This window comes from Lepisosteus oculatus, chromosome 6 (assembly GCF_040954835.1).
Source record: "Lepisosteus oculatus isolate fLepOcu1 chromosome 6, fLepOcu1.hap2, whole genome shotgun sequence".
NCBI lineage: Eukaryota > Metazoa > Chordata > Actinopteri > Semionotiformes > Lepisosteidae > Lepisosteus > Lepisosteus oculatus.
This window is the reverse complement of record NC_090701.1, coordinates 47,033,316-47,052,124: the sequence shown is the minus strand read 5'-3', so window position 1 is coordinate 47,052,124 and position 18,809 is coordinate 47,033,316. Positions and strand designations below refer to the sequence as shown.

The 18,809-nt window shown below is 39.0% G+C and overlaps 2 protein-coding genes across 6 annotated transcripts in view; one reads left to right on the top strand and one right to left on the bottom strand.

Annotated features, from left to right (window-relative positions):
• The first annotated feature begins 891 nt into the window (after positions 1-891).
• On the top strand, positions 892-2,640 carry cebpd (CCAAT enhancer binding protein delta). The gene has a single exon (XM_006633937.3). It carries the CDS (start codon positions 1,297-1,299, stop codon positions 2,188-2,190), a length of 894 nt encoding a protein of 297 aa, XP_006634000.2. The 5' UTR covers positions 892-1,296; the 3' UTR covers positions 2,191-2,640.
• A 2,038-nt stretch (positions 2,641-4,678) lies between these two features.
• spidr (scaffold protein involved in DNA repair) overlaps positions 4,679-18,809 on the bottom strand; it is a 119,477-nt gene continuing 105,346 nt past the window's right edge. For 3 of the 5 annotated variants that reach the window (XM_015353742.2, XM_015353743.2, XM_015353746.2), the window contains 5 exons: positions 17,906-18,064; positions 15,239-15,332; positions 13,454-13,568; positions 8,413-8,466; positions 4,679-5,508 (listed from right to left, as the gene is read on the bottom strand). In XM_015353742.2, the coding sequence (XP_015209228.2) occupies positions 5,368-5,508; positions 8,413-8,466; positions 13,454-13,568; positions 15,239-15,332; positions 17,906-18,064 (563 nt within the window). In that variant the 3' untranslated portion in view covers positions 4,679-5,367. Of the gene's footprint in view, positions 5,509-8,412; positions 8,467-13,453; positions 13,569-15,190; positions 15,333-17,905; positions 18,065-18,809 lie in introns of those variants that run through there. The other 2 variants (XM_015353744.2, XM_015353745.2) reach the window with 2 other exon arrangements.

The following is an 18,809-nucleotide window of genomic DNA, read 5'->3' as shown; positions in this document are numbered from 1 at the left end:
GAGTCATGAGCGGCTCCAGTACTGTAATCAACTTGCACCAGCGATGGTTACCTAAAGTCCAGTGTGGCTTGTGTCTTCTTCACATTTCTTGCATTTTATTTGTTTAAATGACTTCATACACACAACGCAGCAAGGACGTTCCTCTGCGTGCGCTGTTAACAGCGCTGTAGACGAGTACGAGTACAAGTCCAAGCTTCAGTTACGCAGTAAAATTGAACCATTGAAATGGTTCACCACTGAAAACGACTGATGCCATCTGTCCTCAATACCCGATTCAAGTGGGCACATAAAATGAAAAAAAAAAATGCCGTGTATTATGAAGGTCTTTTTTAAGAACCGAAAACAGGCTCGTATGATGAGAACATGAAACTTTCACAAGGGCAGTGCATGGCTTTATTAAACGTGACAGCTGTGCGGGGCTCATCTGAACTCAAAAGTACTGTCAGCAAAACTCGACATAACTCCAGAAGCGCCGAGGTGAAAACGAGAATCCCCGGCGAATCTTCCAGCACCGTGCAATATTACTATACGTCGCCCAGACTACCTTCATGTAAGACCTGGGGCAAGTAGAGAAATTGCACAGCGCCAGAAGAAAGGATAAAACGTTAGGCTTATACAAGCCATAACAAATTGGGAAAAAGGTGGCAAAAAGAAGTTTCCCTTTCAGGGAGGTGAAAAAGAAGGCTACCCCCACAACGAGCCAGCCGCTCGCCGTGAAGCGAGCGCCGGAGTGCGAGAAGCGGCGCCGGACCCCGCGCTGCCCCGGCAGGGGGGAGGAGCGAGCCCACCCCGCTCTCCTCAAATAGGAACTGGTCACTGCCGGCTCCCCCGGGGAGGGAGGTGAGGCCGTGACGTCAGGCAGGGAGACAGATAAACACTGTGTGCGCACTTGGAAAGTTTCAGACAAGTGACAAGTGCTGCAGAGTGCTGGTCGGTCGTGGCTCGCTCGCTCCTGTGACTGACTGCGCGATTCTGACCTTGGAAATTAAAACCCCACGCCGCCTGCAAGCAGGGCGCCGAACGGACTGCTTACAGCTGAGCAAGGAGGAAAACTTTTTCCTGGACAGTTTTCTGCACAGGTGTAACCCCCTTATAATTAAAAAAGGGGGTGGGGGGGTTAACAAAGTAGATCATTTATTGCGTGACTTTTTTGTCAGTGCACGACTTTGTTGGGTTTTTTTTTTTTATTGAGCGCACCTTTCCATTTTGCGAGGACTTGTTGCAAAACAAACCAGAAAAAGACAGGTCAGCGCTCGACTTAAGTCCAGACAAGAGAGCGAGGTTAAAACTACGTTCATGAGTGTGATATACAGCCTGGATTCTCAGTGCGTCTCGCCACCATGCCCAATGAACTGGGCAATGGAGCCTGCCAACTTCTACGACAGTAAGGTTAGCGCCGCTCAGGGGATCTGCAAGCCCGGCCGCGGCGAGGAGAGCAGCCTGGCGGAGCTCAGCACCGCTCCGGCCATGTACGACGACGAGAGTGCCATCGACTTCAGCTCCTACATCGACTCCATGCCCTCCGTGCCAAACCTGGAGCTGTACAACGACGAGCTCTTCGCGGACCTCTTCAACAGCAGCGTGAAGCAGGAGAAAGCGGACTTCAACTACCTGCACGCTAACGCTGCGCCCGGCAACCTGCACGTCTCCTCCTCCTCCTCCTCGTCCTCCGTCTCCCCTGCCGCCGGCGTGGGCAGCCAGAAGGACTTCGTGGACAAGCAGGATGGCAGCTTCCAGAAGAGGGTGTTCAGCGCCCCCATCAAACAGGAGTCGGACTGGAGTGACAGCGACATGTCCTCGTCCCTGCCCTCGCAGATCGAGACCTGCGCGCAGACCGCCGTGAGCCTGCACACGGGGCAGCCCACGCCGCCGACCACTCCGGAGCCCTCGTCGGTCCACCCCGGCTCCCGAAAGAGCGGCAAGGACAAGGGGAAAAAGGCTGTGGACAGGTACAGCCCGGAGTACCGCCAGAGGCGGGAGAGGAACAACATCGCCGTGCGGAAGAGCCGGGACAAAGCGAAGCAGCGCAATTTGGAAATGCAGCAGAAGATGATCGAGCTGGGCGCGGAGAATGACCGCTTGCACAAAACCATCGAGCAGCTCACCCGAGAGCTGAGCAGCCTCCGGAATTTCTTCAAGCACCTTCCCAGTTCCTCCTTCGTGGGCTCCACGAGTGCCGAGTGTCGGTGACAAGAACAAACTTGCTAAAATGTTTAACGGACTTCTTTTTTGTTTTTTAAAAAAAAGACCTGATACCTCAAAGAGACTGCAAAGGAATTTGAACGAACCAGCTGTAGCAAAACTGTACTGTAAGCAGATAAACCAAACCAGCTATATATCTAAAGGGTTAAAAAGGGTTACAGAATGTTTCTATCTTAATTCAAATACAGAAATGTGATAAAACTGCCATAGTCCCTTTTATAAAGAAGCTGAACTATTTTCTATATTAAGTTATTTTACGTTTTTATATACATTTAAATGTATTAAAATAGTTCTACAGTTACGGTACATTTTTATAATTCCAAACTTTGTATTGTTGGCATACAAAAAAAAAAGCCTGAGCATGTTTGATTTTTTATATATATATATAAAGCTTGTAAATAATTTTGGATTTTTTAAAATAAAATCTTTTTGAAACAACTCCTGGATTAAGAATGGGTGACTTGTGGGCGTGGTGCCACTAGGGCGAGCGGTAATAAGTGACAGCTGAGTTAATGACTGCCCTCGCCAGCAAAAACCAACAGAGTTGTTCTCGGTTGTAAATACGAGAGAACAAAAGGTCATAAGGTCTCTGCAGCAAGCTGTGTGAGCCGAGGTTCTCACTCTGAATTAGCAGAAGTACAGTTTAGAGATGGAGTGTGTAAAATTCTTAAGAATGAATGTTGCCCTGACACTAATGAGAGAAGAATGAGTGGCTTGTAAACTATCCTTAGTCAGAAGCTAAGGTACAGTTTCATTTCTGAGAAAAGGGGAGAAGGGATGAATACTTCAGATATCTTCCTCAAACACTTTCTCAAAAATTACTTCTGGAGTTTACAGCTTCATGGATTAGAAGACAATGGATATAAAAATGCGATGCTGTTAGGCTACTTGTCTAAAGTATTAAGTATGATCTGAAATGTTGGCCTCAGTAAAATAATGGTACTTAAAAGCTGTGAAGCATGTGCAAGGACTCAGATGGTAATAATCATGTTTAAAACTCTGAAAGAACCGGGTACTGTACATTGGAAGAACTGGAATAAACAATACTTCCACTTCAACTGAACAATACAATTCAATCCCATGTTACTTTGATAACAGGGTTATTGTTACTGTATTATGCTGTTTAAAATGGCATTAAAATTATGATTTAGAATTCTTGTAGAGCATTCAATACCTCTCGCAAGTACATACTATGAAAAATGTATACAAACTGCAGTGTAGTTTTAGGGTAACCTTTAATATTCATTCAGTCGTCTACAACCAAACCTCAAAATGCAATTCAACAGACCCACAAACAGCAAAATTAATGTTTACACATTGCTGTGCATTGCAAAAAAGAAGAAGCATTCAACTACACATACAGTAGTCTTGCACAGAATACCCAGCTGGGTGGTTTAAGTATTTAAGTTAAACATTATTGACTTCAAGACTCACATTTCTCTCCACAGAGCCAGCAAATCATTCAAAATGCTATAAAGATGGAAAGCAATAAAGAGAATAATATGGAGATTTCTTAGTAAAGTGCTAGCATATTATCAAGTCTTAAAATTATGGATGTTTAATGGTCAGAATAAACTAACAGTGATGCTTATTTTTGTGAACGATGTAAACATTCAAAGTGCTCACAGGAGAGCTGAATTTGTGAGCTGAGCATTTCTTTCAGGGGTTATGGACCTACTCTCCACAGATTCTCCAAGAACAGGCTCAGCGCATGATGCTGGCAGACACACTGACAACTAGCAGCTGCCAGATGAAACCCAATGACAAATCCCAGCTCCAAAATTCTTGCTGCCTGCACATTGGCATTCTTTGATCTGGAGAAAACAGACTGGAGAAGAGGAGGAATAATGAATAATGTCCTTCTGGACACTCCACTCAAAGCACTTTACAGGTAATGGGGACTCCCCTCCACCACCAGTGTGCAGCCCCACCTGGATGATGTGACAGCAGCCATAGTGCACCATACTTTCACTACACATCAGCTATGGGGGGAGAACAGAGCCAGTTCAGAGATGGGGATTATTAGGAGGCCATGACTGGTAAAGGCCAATGGGAAATTTGTCCAGGACACCAGGGTAACACCCCTACTTTTTCCGAGAAACACCCTGGAATTTTTAATGATCCCACAGAATCATGACCTCAGTTTATAGGTCTCATTCGAACGACGGTGCCCTTTTACAGTATAGTGTCGTCACTACACTGGGCATTAGGATCCACACAGACTGCAGAGTGAGTGCCCCCTGCTGGCCCCATTAACATCTGTTCAGCAACCTTAGTTTTTCCCATCTACAGTAGGTACTGACCAGATTCACACCTGCTGAGGTTCAGTAGGTTGCCAGGTGTGAGTTGAAGGGTGATATATCTGCTGGCACATCTTGTGCCAGCAGGTTATGAACAAATTGTGCTAACAGATTGTTCCTATGAGTTTACTGCTATAAAACCAGGTTTAATTCATTTAATTAAAACACACCAAACATGAAGAGACACAAACATGTTTTATTTATACTACTGTTTGCTGAAGCTACAAACCATGTTTTAAAGAAATACAATTCTCATGGAATATAAAAAAAAAAGTTATTTACACCTATTCGAAATTGCACTACATCAGGGCTTTCCAATTCAGGTCCCCTTAACCGCCAACATCTGAACCCCAATTTCGTTCCAGATTAAACTCTGACACAATATACTGGCCCCTTAATTGAATGTAAGTTTATCAATTCCACTTCAAATATTTAATCTAGTGGGAGAGTTAATAAGAACTTAACAATAAAGGAAACCACCAACATGTTTGGGTTAGTAGTTAAGTGTCCGAACACATAACATGGAATCAAGCTGGAACTTGGTCTGGCGGGCCTGTGATCTGAAGATCATTTTGCGCTGCACAGCCATGAGCGGGGCTGATGTCTCCTCTCCTGGGGCTGAATATGAGCGAGGTCGGTGCTCATCTAGACAGCAGGATGTTTTTACCTGCAGAGCCTCAATTTATCCAGTGGCTTATCCTGCATGGGTTTTATTTCAGGACCACCTGCAAAGCTACATTTATATTTTATAAACCCAAGTGCCATCAAACTGACAAACAAACTTAATGACCAAACATGAACACTGAGGTAGTCTTAGGAGCCATAGGAGGGTATTTCTGAGCTTCTGAGACGTTCTGCCTTTGGTTCAGCACAGGTTTTCTGTCACACTTCCGCAGAAACGAATTTCTTCCAGTCCAATCCAGGCAGCCGGTTTCTTTGTGACAATACGAACGTAACCAGTGAGAGGGCCCAACTCCTTCCCCAGCACACTCTCCACCTTGTAGCCCTGGAACAACACCACAGGGCCCAGTTAAAACCCTCACAGCAACGCGCACGGCCTTCGGAAAGTCCCAGGTCTTCGTTATGCAAGGAGATTCAGATAGCACACATATTGGCTTAAAATTGCTGCTTGTAGGAGTTAATGTTTAAGTATAGGGATGTGGTAGCTCATTATTTATATTTTGTTTGAACTAATATGCACATTTTAAATGAACAGCTACATTTGCTACTCAATAAGGTGAAAAAGGAATCAATAAAATTTACCATTTTCATTGATCTATACATAGAATATTAGCATTTATTAAGCTAAGATCATTGAACACACTGTTCCTAGGAAAGACTGATGGTGCCAATACTGCCATGCAGTTTATTTCTGCTATCTCATATACAAGCTCTTCAAAGTTAATTATCAACAGCCAAGTTGTGAGCTATTAACATTATTCACCAGCTTTAGAAGATCTCTGAAGAAGCCACAGATGCTGGTGTTTTAATCTTTTCAATTACATCTAATTTTCATACTTGTAAGCATATTATTGAAGCCTAACTATGTAAGCCTAACACTGGCATGTTGCAAAGGAAATTACAATTCAGCATATACTGCAAATACGCAATTAATATCCTGTTCAATATATATTAAATCATAACTTTAACAGGCAATCAATCTTTTGGAATCATTACCTCAGGGAGGTGAATGCTCTTGTTCATGGATCTAAAGAACAATGTGCATTATTTTTCACATGGCAGATGAGCACAGCTCGCTGAACGAAGCACTGATCAGCATCCATTTTCAAGTGTGAGTAAAGAAAAGTACTCATGAGGCCTGCAGCTAACTTACGAAGTAATTACCAGGAAAATTATCATCTTTCTGTAGCAGGTGCACAGACACGACAGAGGTAAATCTACTAAGCCTGATTAGCATTTCTCATCAAGAGGGTTCAGAAGTCAACGTGGGGTCAGCAGGTGAATGTCATCCATGAGAAAAGCCGCAAACAAAAGCCATCTGAGGTGACTTAGTCTATCTTCCATCATACCGAAAGCACAAAGGCATTCTTTTTTTCCATGAGTCTGACATATCGATTCCTATGTGTTTTAGTTTTTTTTGATTTTCCCAAGGCTTGACGTTTAAGAGGTTCAATGGCCACATCACCTGCGGCTAATCATCCCTCTCTATAATGAGGCAATTTAGTACTTATGCTGCAACCTTCAAGGTCACCTCTGTATATCATGGTCTGTCATTAATTATCAATGAATTAACTTGATACCAAAAGCAATCAATCACTACTTAAAGTCCATAAATATTATTTTTATAAAACACACTTGCATACACACAGTGAGTCTTCTCTTGATATAAACTCCATTCAAGCACATGAGTCAATGTTCTTGCTCAGATTTAGACATAATTATGGGAAAGATTAAAGTCAGCAACTCATAGTAAAGATTAACAAAACTGAAATCTTTGTGGATTAATTATTGTTACGGTTAATCAGATAAGTTTCACCTTATATCTGCCAATATTTCTTATCACAGTAACCATAGAAGAGAAGTCTACCACTGATAACTGGGGAAAATGTTCCAGTGATTAGAGTAACACAGCTATATCTGAGAGTTAAGTCCACACAGCTCATCTCTCAATTCACTTTGTGAGGTAAAAACAAACAAAATCAACATCTCTGAAGAATTCTAGTAATGGCATTACAAAGCAAGGCTTCCTCTACGCTCCTGTGAGAGCAGGAGAGACCTGTGTTAGAATGCTTCTCATAGCTCGAACACTTAAAATTACTTCTACCTACAGTCATTCTTCATTTCTTAACCACTACAATACACCTACACGACACATTCATAAAGCACAATGAAATGAAAAGACACAGAACTCCTTATGGCTCTCTAAACTACAATGTTCGAGCATTTGTGTTTCAGTTTACAGTGTGTAAATAAAGGTAAAATACATTCTGATATATTGTGTCTTGATTTCAGACTGTTAGGCCACAAAAATGTGTTACTTTGGTAAGGATGTATAGACTTTCTATAGGCACTGTATATCTAGTGTACATTTTAAATACGTTGGATTGGTCTGCTAAAGCTGGCCAATTCAATAACAATCACTTATCAGTTGTCATAACAGACCCTTTTCCTATTATTTTCAATACAGAACACAATAATGTCACCACTTAGCATGTTGATCCAGGCCAAAAGATGCTTCACTTTTTCTCTTGCAAAACAGAACTCTCTTTAAATCCCCAAAATGCTAAAATGAAGAACAAAACATGTCTAAATGTACATGGGGTCTACTTTGACATGAATCTGATAATCGTCCTGCAAATCAGGAGCATACTGGAGCAAAGTGCTGTGAAATCCCTGTTAAATCTATAAATTCTATGTTGGTTAGACAGATTATCACTGCGGTACCTGGAAAACATTCACAAAAACGAAATCAGTGTTGCAGCCCTTTCCAACTGTTTCTGAAATTTGTAGGGTTAAAAACATTAATCTTACATATCACAGGTAAACAATAGCATGTGTGCTAACCCTACACGCAGCAAAGTATCACTGTCCGTAGGAGCCACAGTAAATATTTGTTAAAGTGTTCTGATTTTATAGCATAATACAATTTAACAAAAAAACAACATTTTTCCCTTTATTATGGAAGAAACATTGGGGTCTACAGTATATTAAAAACACTCAAGATGCTTACATCAGTTTTACCACGATTTAAAGATAAAGAAAGGGCTTTTAATAGGGAGCATATACTGTTTAAAACTTTGTAACTTCGATTTTAGTTAAGCCTTCCGTTCAACCATTTAAAAAAATACTTTTTAATTTTTCAGAGCCAATAACTTGTTCTAGTTGTAAACAATAACCTTAAACCAAAGACCTGCTTAAAAGTCCAGGCCTGATTGATGGGCACTCTTACCTCGCTGTCACTATCAGCCGACCTCAGTAGGGATTCGATCGTTTTTTGCAGAAGCTGAGAAAAAGATCACACAGAGAGAGAATGGAAGCTTACTTTAGCTGAATAATATGCTGTTTATCATATACAATACAGTACCTTGGTGTTTCTACCATGGAGTCACCAGAATAACTCAATAAAAAAAATAAAACTGAATTCCAAGTTCAAATAATCCAGAAATTACAATTGCTAAGACAAAGACGCTAAAGACATTTTATTGATCTATTTTATAAGTTGGGATGGGTTGGGAATGGCGAACAGAATACTTCAGAGACAGAAACTGCCTGGCTGCCTGTGTATCGCCTAAGCTCAGAGAGCAACTGGGTATGTGCAGTTTATATCGTCTCAAACACTTTGTTTTTGGCATGTTAAATCAAAAACCCACAGGAGGAGAGAGCTTAAATTAAAAAAATAATACCAAACATTTGTTCAATACTACAAGAGTATAGGACCATAATAAACATGATCTATGAATACTTAATGGAGGGCTTTGCATTATAAAATAAGGTTCAGTAGGGCAGTATTGGTCAATTTTAACATTAACACTGAAGGTCTACAGGGGCTATGATGGTAAAAAAAAGAAATCAACAAAGCCTCATGGTATTTTCAAATCTTAAAACGTTATATGAACCCTACAATCATCTTTGATTTTCAAATGTAAAGGAAATGAGGAATGTTACTCACAGCTATTCAAAGCTAGTATACTTAAACTCACTTAGAAGAGGTGCTGATACTCATAGATTGGAGAATCTAGAAGTTGCACCAATTCATAAAACTGGAAACGAAAAACAACAGCAAACTAAAGTCTAATGAGTCTCACATCTGCAAAATGTAATCTGTATTCTGTAATCTTACCTAGAGCTAAACTAGATGAGCTGAAATCTAGAGTTTAACTAGATGAATACTCAGAAAACAACAGCATCTTTAAGTATCAGGAAACTTGGCTTTGGAAGGTACAGGTCTTGTTTATTATGCAAAAATTCTTTGTACAAACAGCAATTTAAATGGTACATTTCAATTTCCAGTAAGCTTTTCATAAGGTCTCTCATAAGGGGTTGATTCTCAAATGTAAAACAACAGGGAACCAAAGTAATGTCTGCACAAGAACTTACAACTAGTTAACAAACAGGAAAGAATAAATCGTATTAAGGGTGCAACGTAGAATTGAGCAGACTGAAGCAGTGGTATGCCACAGGGATCTGTTTTAGGCACACTGCTCTTTCATTACCAGGTTAGTTAAATTATCACATGACAAAAAATTAGGGAGAAACCGACCAAGCACAAAGGAAATTACAAAAAAGACTAAGACAAGGTCCTAGGAGATTGAGTAGAAACTTGACAAATCAAACTTACCATTGTTAAATGCTAAGTGATTTCAAAAGATTGTGTGAACAAGCACTATACATATAGCATGGGATTTCTAAGGTGCATGAAGCTGCACACAAAAGGTACTGTATGTGGATGTTAATGTAGATTCTTCCACTTACAATTGGAAGCCAAAAAAGGGAATTCAATTAGGACAGAGAATAGGAAATGCTTCTGTATGCTTAAAGCAGGTGTGAGTGCATTACAGGTTTCTAAACCAGGCATTTGAGACCCAATCCCTAGCTAGACGTTTAGATGAACTTTTGCTGTTAAACCAAACAAGTAACATGGGACTTATATATGTATGGGTGTTTACAAGAGAATCAAGTCATTATGACATATCTGTATGCAGCAAAACTTAAGGTGAATAAATCAACACTGATGAATTAAAAGGAATACAATACAAAAAAAATAAGCACACATTTATAACAGCAAGCTTTTATTTTGAACCTAACCTACTCCTTGCTGTATTCATATGTGCATCTGTGTACAACGCACATCAACTGTGTTGTATTCTCACACACGTTACTTCCACAAAGTCAAAGCAGTACAACTGTCTCCGCTTTGATTCAAGATTACATTTCAAACTGTTAAAATAACAGTCTGCTTTAATGCTAGTTATCCCTCCCCATTTACTGTAGTCAAGTGTTTAATAATAATTTGTTCATCTGACTTACAATATGCTTTCAAGCTTATTCCAGAGTGTATTTATTTCTACCATAGAAATACACTTAAGATCCAGTCCAAAGGCACCATAATCATTTTATCAGCCCAATATAGGATAAATTCTACTGCTAAATAAAAACAATACAACTGAATTCTTATTAATTGCTAAATACTCGCCGATTAACGGTTGAGATCCTTCCTGTCTACAGCTTTGATGTGCAGCTCAACCTTACTAAGAAGACAGTGTTAACTATCGGAGGGGTGAACATTTGTGGCATTCTGAAAACCCACACAATGCAAAGGTATTCAAAATCAAAATGTATACCAAACTAAAACTAGAACCAGTTCAAAGAACACACTGCAGCAAAGCAGTAAGCGTACTGACAGCAGATTTTAGCTTAGAAAAATATTTTCATCTTGAGATGAGATTTCAGATGAGATGTCACACTACTGTTCAACAGCTCTGTCAGAATACTGACAGAGGAACTTCATTTAAGGAAAAGTTACTTTTTGTCTACAGTTTTGGTTATCACTTCACATTACGTTAATAAAGTTCTCATAAAAAGTAGCCTACTTTCCCTAATGCTCTGCACTTTTTCAGGTTTTTGCACCTCAAAAAGCAGCAGTGTGCAAATTCAACACCTCCAAATACAGAATGTATTTATTCTCCCAATCCAAATCTTCATTTACAACATTTTTTTGAAAACCATCTTAGATAGATAAAACTAAAAATCCAGTACAAAATTACTGAACGCTTCTGGGGTTATCATCATACTGGAACATGAAATTCTGACCAAGCGGCCACAGATCAAAACAAACAGATATACTGATATAGTACAAGCACCACTACTATTGTAGGACTTACACTTAATTCCGCAGATTTTGTGAAGATATATGACACACATTTTTTAAAGAATTCTTCGCAATTTACCACGCCATTCTTTTCACTGTCTACAATGAATTGCAAGTGTTACCAATTAAAGACATTAATAAAATCAAACATTTAAAAATGTACACACTTAGGACACAAGAGAACTTATAATGAAGGGATGGTATCCTCTCCGTTTAGCTCATTTGATAATAGTAGCAAGTAGCAAGTCCAGCTCTTTCTTGCAGGATTCCTGGGTACCTCGTTCAGACTCCAATAGCTCTTTCTAGAAGGAAGGGCCTCCTATTCACAGTGTTAAATGCATCTCCCCTCTTCTAGTTCAGTTTGAAACACTGCTGGACAGCTTTGCAGGGCTCATGTAGAGTGGTTTGATTTCTTATACACAAATACTCATTAAAAGTACACACAAAGTGGAGCACCCGCAGAACACAAGTCGCCCTTGATTGCTAGTGCAACATAATTTGAGAAACTAAGGTAATTTTCTTTGAACTGGTTCTTATAAACAGTGTATCTGCTTACAGAGACTGCTCAGAAAACTCAGTGCAGATGTCAAGAACAGTGCATGCAAATTCCCATTATAAATGCTATTAAAGGTGATACTTCCTATGCAAAGATAGCATAAAATCCAAGATCCATTAATGCAACACATACCATACTACAAAGAAATGTATCTTTCTTAATTCCACATTTGCAAGGAAAACAGTTGACTGAAATCAAACTGTCCCAGTGATCAGGTTAATGGATGTGCAGGACAGCTTTCAAAAGCTTCTGTTCAAAATGTACAAAATGTGCTTTATTTTTTAATTACATTAAAGATCAAATTCGAGAAGGAATTGAAAAAAGTATTTTGCTCTTTTCCCACTGCTCTCTCCTGTGCAAGATTGGTCTCGTAACAAAAGTTGGTCTGTACAAAACTGTCCTGTAAATGTGGGGTTGCTACAAGGCACCAGAATTTCTAGACACTGAGCATTATGCTAACTCTATAAGGTTAATCCTAAACTGAAAACAGTAAGCATGGGTATACAGCATTAAACACTTGCGATTTAATCACTTAGAACAGGGCTTGCCAATCCTGATCCTGAAGGACTACACAACTCCCAGCTTTATCAGCTTTATCACCTTAATTGAATTAACAAGCTGCTTGTTTGAAATATTTGGGGGTTGATTTTTGCTACTCAAAGGTTCGGAATTTTATTTTACTTCAATGATTAGTTCAGATTAATCATCATTAATATTATGAATTAAAGGTTCAATTGTGTCACTGAGAACTTGGCTGAAACACAAAACAACAGGTCTGTGGACCCCCAAGACTTAAACAAAACAAAGGTAGTATACACTTATAACAATCAAACATTTGTAAACTTTTCACTATTTGAAAAACATTTACAATCATAAACTTTTAATTCATAGCATGTCATTCTACATGCAAAGACTGAATGCACATCAGTAAAGGAAATATTGATTAATATGCATAGACCATCATCTGTACAATGTCATATTAGTTTAGCAATCGTAAATGTAAATTTAAAATGATTAAATGCTCAAAATGATTTGTCAGATGTAATAAAATGTTTCATTATATTATTAAAAATTATTATTTTTTAAATGGTAATTAATTTAAATTATAATTTAGGAAAGTCTTAATGTCCACTTATCTGAGTTTTATAACATGCAGTTTTGTGGAATTTTCTAAAATCCTATCTGTCTAAACATGGAACGCAATAACTAAGCCACATTTTAGAAACCCATTAAAGAAATGTCACTGGGGTCACAGAAACAGTCATCCACTGGTTTTGGTTTCTGTAATTAAACGTTTCAGCTTCAGGGCATTCTGACAACAACTTTGCATTTTTACTTCTTTCTTTCTAGTTTTCAACACAGATTCAACTCTGCTTTTATCTATAACATTTCAAGAAACACATCTTCATTTTTTAAATTAAGAGAACAATAAGGCAGCATAATTTCTTAATACATCTGCACTTAAACCTGATGGCTAAAATTAATCATTAAGCAAGACCCTTCAGCTCTTGACCAATATTTCTTTACCTTGGACGCTGGAATATGCACAATAACTTTTTTTTTTACCTTAATTTTTACGGTCCACTGGCTGTGTGAAGCACAGTGTAGGAAGATTTCAAGGTGCATTCTCATGGCAGGTCTCTCCACTGTGGTTCGACAAAGATCACAGTAAACTGTTTGCCTGAGAAAATACAAACGGAATGATTACTTACATTAATTCATCAGAAAGACACAACATCCAGTTCGTATCCTAGCGTGCAAAACCCACATATTTTTTTAATTCCATATGGCGAAAAGTCTGGGTTTAGTAAAAGCACAATTTTTTGCATATCCTGTGATTAACTCAAATTTATCCACGAACAACAAACAAAATGACCAATTTACATCTTGACGGAATTCTGTGATATTAAAATAAGGCTTAATAACGTCACCTTTGGAATAGCTCACTTGTAAAGTCAAATTTACCACAGCCAGACAGTAGTAACGTGATCTTTAATTTGTCTTTTCGTTATGTCGTAGAGGAATTAATCTCTATTTTCGCTACCTGGAAATGTGCTGGTATTCACCAAGTTCTCTCTGACAACAATTCATTTTAAATTAGAGAATTCCGAGCAGCACTCTGAAATGATTACTATTTGATATCTTTTTTACTTGTTTATTTATTCGGTGGGAAAATGATGGGTCACAAGATCACACACTGTAAGTGCAAAAAGAACCATTTCCTGGAACTAAAAATGGGGTTAACACTCTGTTTCAACTGACCAAAGTGAAACACAGCATCCGCTTTTGATTAAAACAAAAACATTATCCAATATAAAATCAGTTTTGCATTTTCAAATAAAAAATATTGATAACATTATATGTTTGATTCAAATGTTCTAAATAAAGACACTAATCAAATGTAAAAAAACGTGAAATTGTCGCAAAAGTTTTTATTTTTATTATTTTGAAATACATAACAGAAACCTTCAGATGGACTCATGAAAAAGAGTTTATTTAAGCATTTGTAATTTTAACAGCCTGCATATTTAAGAAATATTTTACATTTTTTTCAAATAAGATGTGAGCTTCACTTCAGCAAGCACGTTAGATGGAAGGCAATATAGTACATTTAAACTCCAATGACGATATGATGTACTGTATGAGAAAAAAGTTCCTACTATCTGAGTCTGGCATCAGTCAGTTGTTGTTAAATAATGCTAGTACTGTATATTCACATTTCAGCAACAGTCCATCCTTATAGAGAAACGGATGACTCCGATTGTTCCTTCGGAGGTTACGGGATGGTTAAGATTGAGAGCAGAATGCTGCTCTCTTGCAGGGCACTGTGGAGCTCACAGGATAAACAGACTTGTGTCTGGATAGCTGGCTGGTGTCAAGCCCTGTCCTGGTGTGACAAGTGTCATTCTAAATCAGGGATTCCCAGAGACCCACATAACTACAGGTTGTTGTTCCTGCCAGGCTCTCAGGTACACTTTCAAACCCCTAAATGAATTAGCAATAGGCTGAATTTGAACTGTTTGATTGTGTTCAGCTCTTACACAAACTGTGAAAATGTGTTTCATCAGTAGCACAAACCTCTGAGCTTTTGAGGAGAAAGAGACCTTGCAATTGTTCTGATCAAGCAACAGTTTGATTTAGTTGAGGCATCAATTAAATAAAGAGCTGAGCTGGAATCAAAACTTTTTGGACCTCCAAGACAAAGGACAGGACCGCCTTTTTATTATAACAGCAAAGCTTTTGATAAAAACCCAAAAATAATTTATAGAAACATTGGAAACTACAGGAAAACAATGAACATACATTAGTCTTCAGTTGCTGAAATTTTGTTTAAAAAAATATTCTTCTTACTGTTCCATATCCGATGGTTTTAACTTTTCATTTCCACACCAACTGCACGCAGGCCAAGAATAGGCTGTGCTCTCATCAACCGCCGTCACAACTCCTGTAAAAATGAATTAGAAAAACAGAGAAATTCTTCTGTAAGGGTGAGTAAAAGTTGGGTGAAATCAGAAAGATTCTTGTTTTGCTGATAGTCTTTGTATCACGTTGACATCAATCAATACAATGTTTCATTCAAACACAAGTCCATTTTTTCAAGTCAAGGACACTGTTCTCTCAAGACATTTTCCCTGAACTGAAACAGAAATACCAAAAGATAAAACTTGTTTAATATGATAAAAAAGTCACAAATAATAAGAAACCCATATGAAGTACCTCAATTGTCAACAATACAATTCTGTATTGTTCAAATACATTTTTTGAGTGTAGGAATTCAATGATTACTAACACCCCCCTATTCTGAATAAATGTGCATATATACAGTATTTATAACATTAAATCAAGCTGGTACTGTTCTACTTGGTCCATTTTGGGATATACAGTATTACTTACCAGTTGAATGTCAAAATGCAACTACAGTGAAAAGTGTAATTAATTGGACAGTGAAGTGAAATTGTGTGAAATTGGTATTACAGATTAAGAGATTAATATGAGGCAAAAGTACAGAATTTCAGGTTTTATTTTTAGGTATTAAAACACACACACGTTTGGCCATGCTAGAACAATGTTTGTTCAAACCCCCTTTGCAAGGGAGCCTAAGAATTGGGGAAAATGGCTGAAAGGTGTTTCCAACTGCTCAGGTGTCCCATGTTATATTAACAGTGAAAACACAAAAGAGCTGTCTGTGAATGTACTGCCTTGGTTCCAGCCATGGGAGTTCACATTTTGGGCCTGCCTCTTAAGTAAGAAGGCATACCAAGATGAAAATTAGAGAGTTGCCTACGATGAAGAAGCAAAAAAAAAACAATTGTAAGGTTGAGAGCAAATTCCGATTAGAACCACTGCAGAGAGACTGCGCCTCTCAAAATCAATAATAAGGAATTTCACGAAAAAGAAAAAATTACTGGAGAATTAAACAATCTGCAGAGACTGAGTCATCCAAGAAAATCCACCAGTGCTTTGAAAGAAACCCTAAAATAATATTCAGCTTTTGTAGACCATATGCAGAGTGCAGGAGTAGAAGTATCCCAATCCGTTATGTGCAAAAGACTTCAAAGGGAGAATTATGAAAGCTACACTGCAAGATGCAAACCTCTCATCAGCACTAAAAACAGAGAGGCCAGATTCGTACAAACACAAATATGAGCCGCACAAATTAATGGACAAATGAGATGAAGACAAAGCTTTATCGAAGTGTGGAGAAAAGAGAGGAGTGATCCTAATGATGTCGGGCACAACCACCCCTGTGTGAAGCGTGGTGGGGACAGCGTCATGGCTTGGGCATGCATGGCTGTCCTTGGACCACACTCGCTGTTTTTAATTGCTGAAAATCATGATAGCTGCAGAATGAAGTAGAAAGTGTAGAGAAACATCTTGTCTGCCCCAGTTCCCCAAAAAATGCCTCCAAACTCAATGGGCGGCGATCCTCCCTGCAGCAAGACGATGACCCAAAACACGGTGTACACTTACCCGAGGAGGTCAGCGGGAAGAAGTGGCAACTCTTGAACTGGCCAAATAAACCTCTTGATTTGAATTCTATCGAGCTGCTTTTACTTTTTGAAGCGGATACTAAAGTCACAAACCTCCAGACGCAACCAATATCTGAAAGTGGCAGCAGTTAAGGCCTGGAGAAGCACCTCAAAGGAACATACGGTATCAAGAGCCTGGAGGTGTTGAAGGGTCGCAGATGTGAAGCAGTCGCTGCAAGTAAAGTGTATGAGACCAAATATTGTATTGTATATTGTATATAATTGCTTCATATTCATCTTTTGACCTGAAATACAAATTTAAATAGCACATAGCAAAAATGACATATTTCACTTCTCTGTCCCAATACTTACACTTTTCCCAGTAAAGCTGCCTATTATAGTGTGCAGAGTTTACTTCCTGTCCTAAGTAAGCATGCTTCACCAATGCATCCTGAAGGAAAATCTGCTGCTTTAGATTAGTTCGTCAAGACAAAGACGATAATTTATAAAGTACTTTGAAGGGTTTTAACGGGTAGTTCCAACAATTAACTTTGAAAGCAATTAATATTGGCTAAAACACATATTAATTCAGCAGAAAGTGACATATTCAGTTCTAGAATGTCTGTCTGCCATTGTCCTGTCAATCAGAGGCAATAATACTACTCCTGTACAAACAAGCTTCAATTCTTCAGCATCACCACATCAGACTGTGGCTCAGGGAACACTTGCACTGTGCAAAAAGCAAGGCATTGCCCCCTGTGCAGAGCCAGATGAGCCTGGAGAAAAGGCTCTGGGGGAGAAGAAGGAGGGGTGGGAGGAGGAGAAAAGTTGCTTGGGAAAACTGTGGAATGAGTAACCTCAAGGAAAGACAATGGGCTTTTTTTCAGGGACTGCAAGCAGATCCCTCGCAAACCAATGAGTACAAAAAAGCCACAGCCAGAATAACAGTCGGGTTTCTATGTGGGAAAAAAAATAGAAATGAGACGTTTTGGTGTTCATGTGCGTGGGGGGGGGGATAGTCATTCCTGCAGTGCTAACGCAGACCAACCTTTCACCACACACAGAGAGTTGGCTTTAGTTGTCAGATCCAGTTCATCCAGTTTCACTGGTTCAGGCAGTTGACCTGGGCTCACCGTGCCATCAACACTCCCAAGAAGGGGCAGAGGCTCGAGCTGCAGCACTGTGCGTTCCACACACAAGATAGCATCTGGCAAAAAAAACACGGACCCCCGGTCAGTGAACGCATGGATGCACATAATAACAGTCACCACCAGATCTGAATACAAAACAAAACACTTAGTTAAAGGGGAACTGCAGTCCCAGTTTCTGAAACCAGTTATTAAATCTTGATAACAAATTAAATTCATTGACGTTATAGAAAAAATGGACAAATTTCCAATTAAACACAAAATTGTGAACTTGGTGCAAGTACTGTAAGCTGCCACTTTGTCACAAATTCACATTTGAGTTCCCATGAATTGTGATGTGATGCGGCCCTTCCTGCTCACTAGTCCCTGTAATGACTAGTGTAATGTGACGTACGAGCAAATAAGTACAGGTTGTGCAGCAGACATTTCACCGCAGAAATGTTCCAAAGTGATCTGTATACAGAGTTAACGAGTAAGCAGTATTTGTCGACAAAACCATCTTGAAATCAAGGGCAATATTTCTATTGGATTTAAAGAGATGTATTCACAAGCCTGCTTGTTTACAATGTAATAAGGACACATCACTTCACAGGAGGTTTTGTCGCTTCGTTCAGAATCGCAGAATATGATGCTGCGCAGACCTGAAAATCTAATCTATTTTGTGATGCAAATTGTAGGTTTTACAAGTTACTGTCTACATTTGACTTTTATTGCGGTATGAAATGCATCCATCAATGATGATTCTTTCTAACCCAGAAATCCCTTCCACAGAAAACACATGCTTATAAAACCAATTTACATTCG

Excerpts from the sequence above, each read along its gene's own strand:
- cebpd (XM_006633937.3), top strand. The coding sequence starts at position 1,297 with ATGAGTGTGATATACAGCCTGGATTCTCAGTGCGTCTCGCCACCATGC.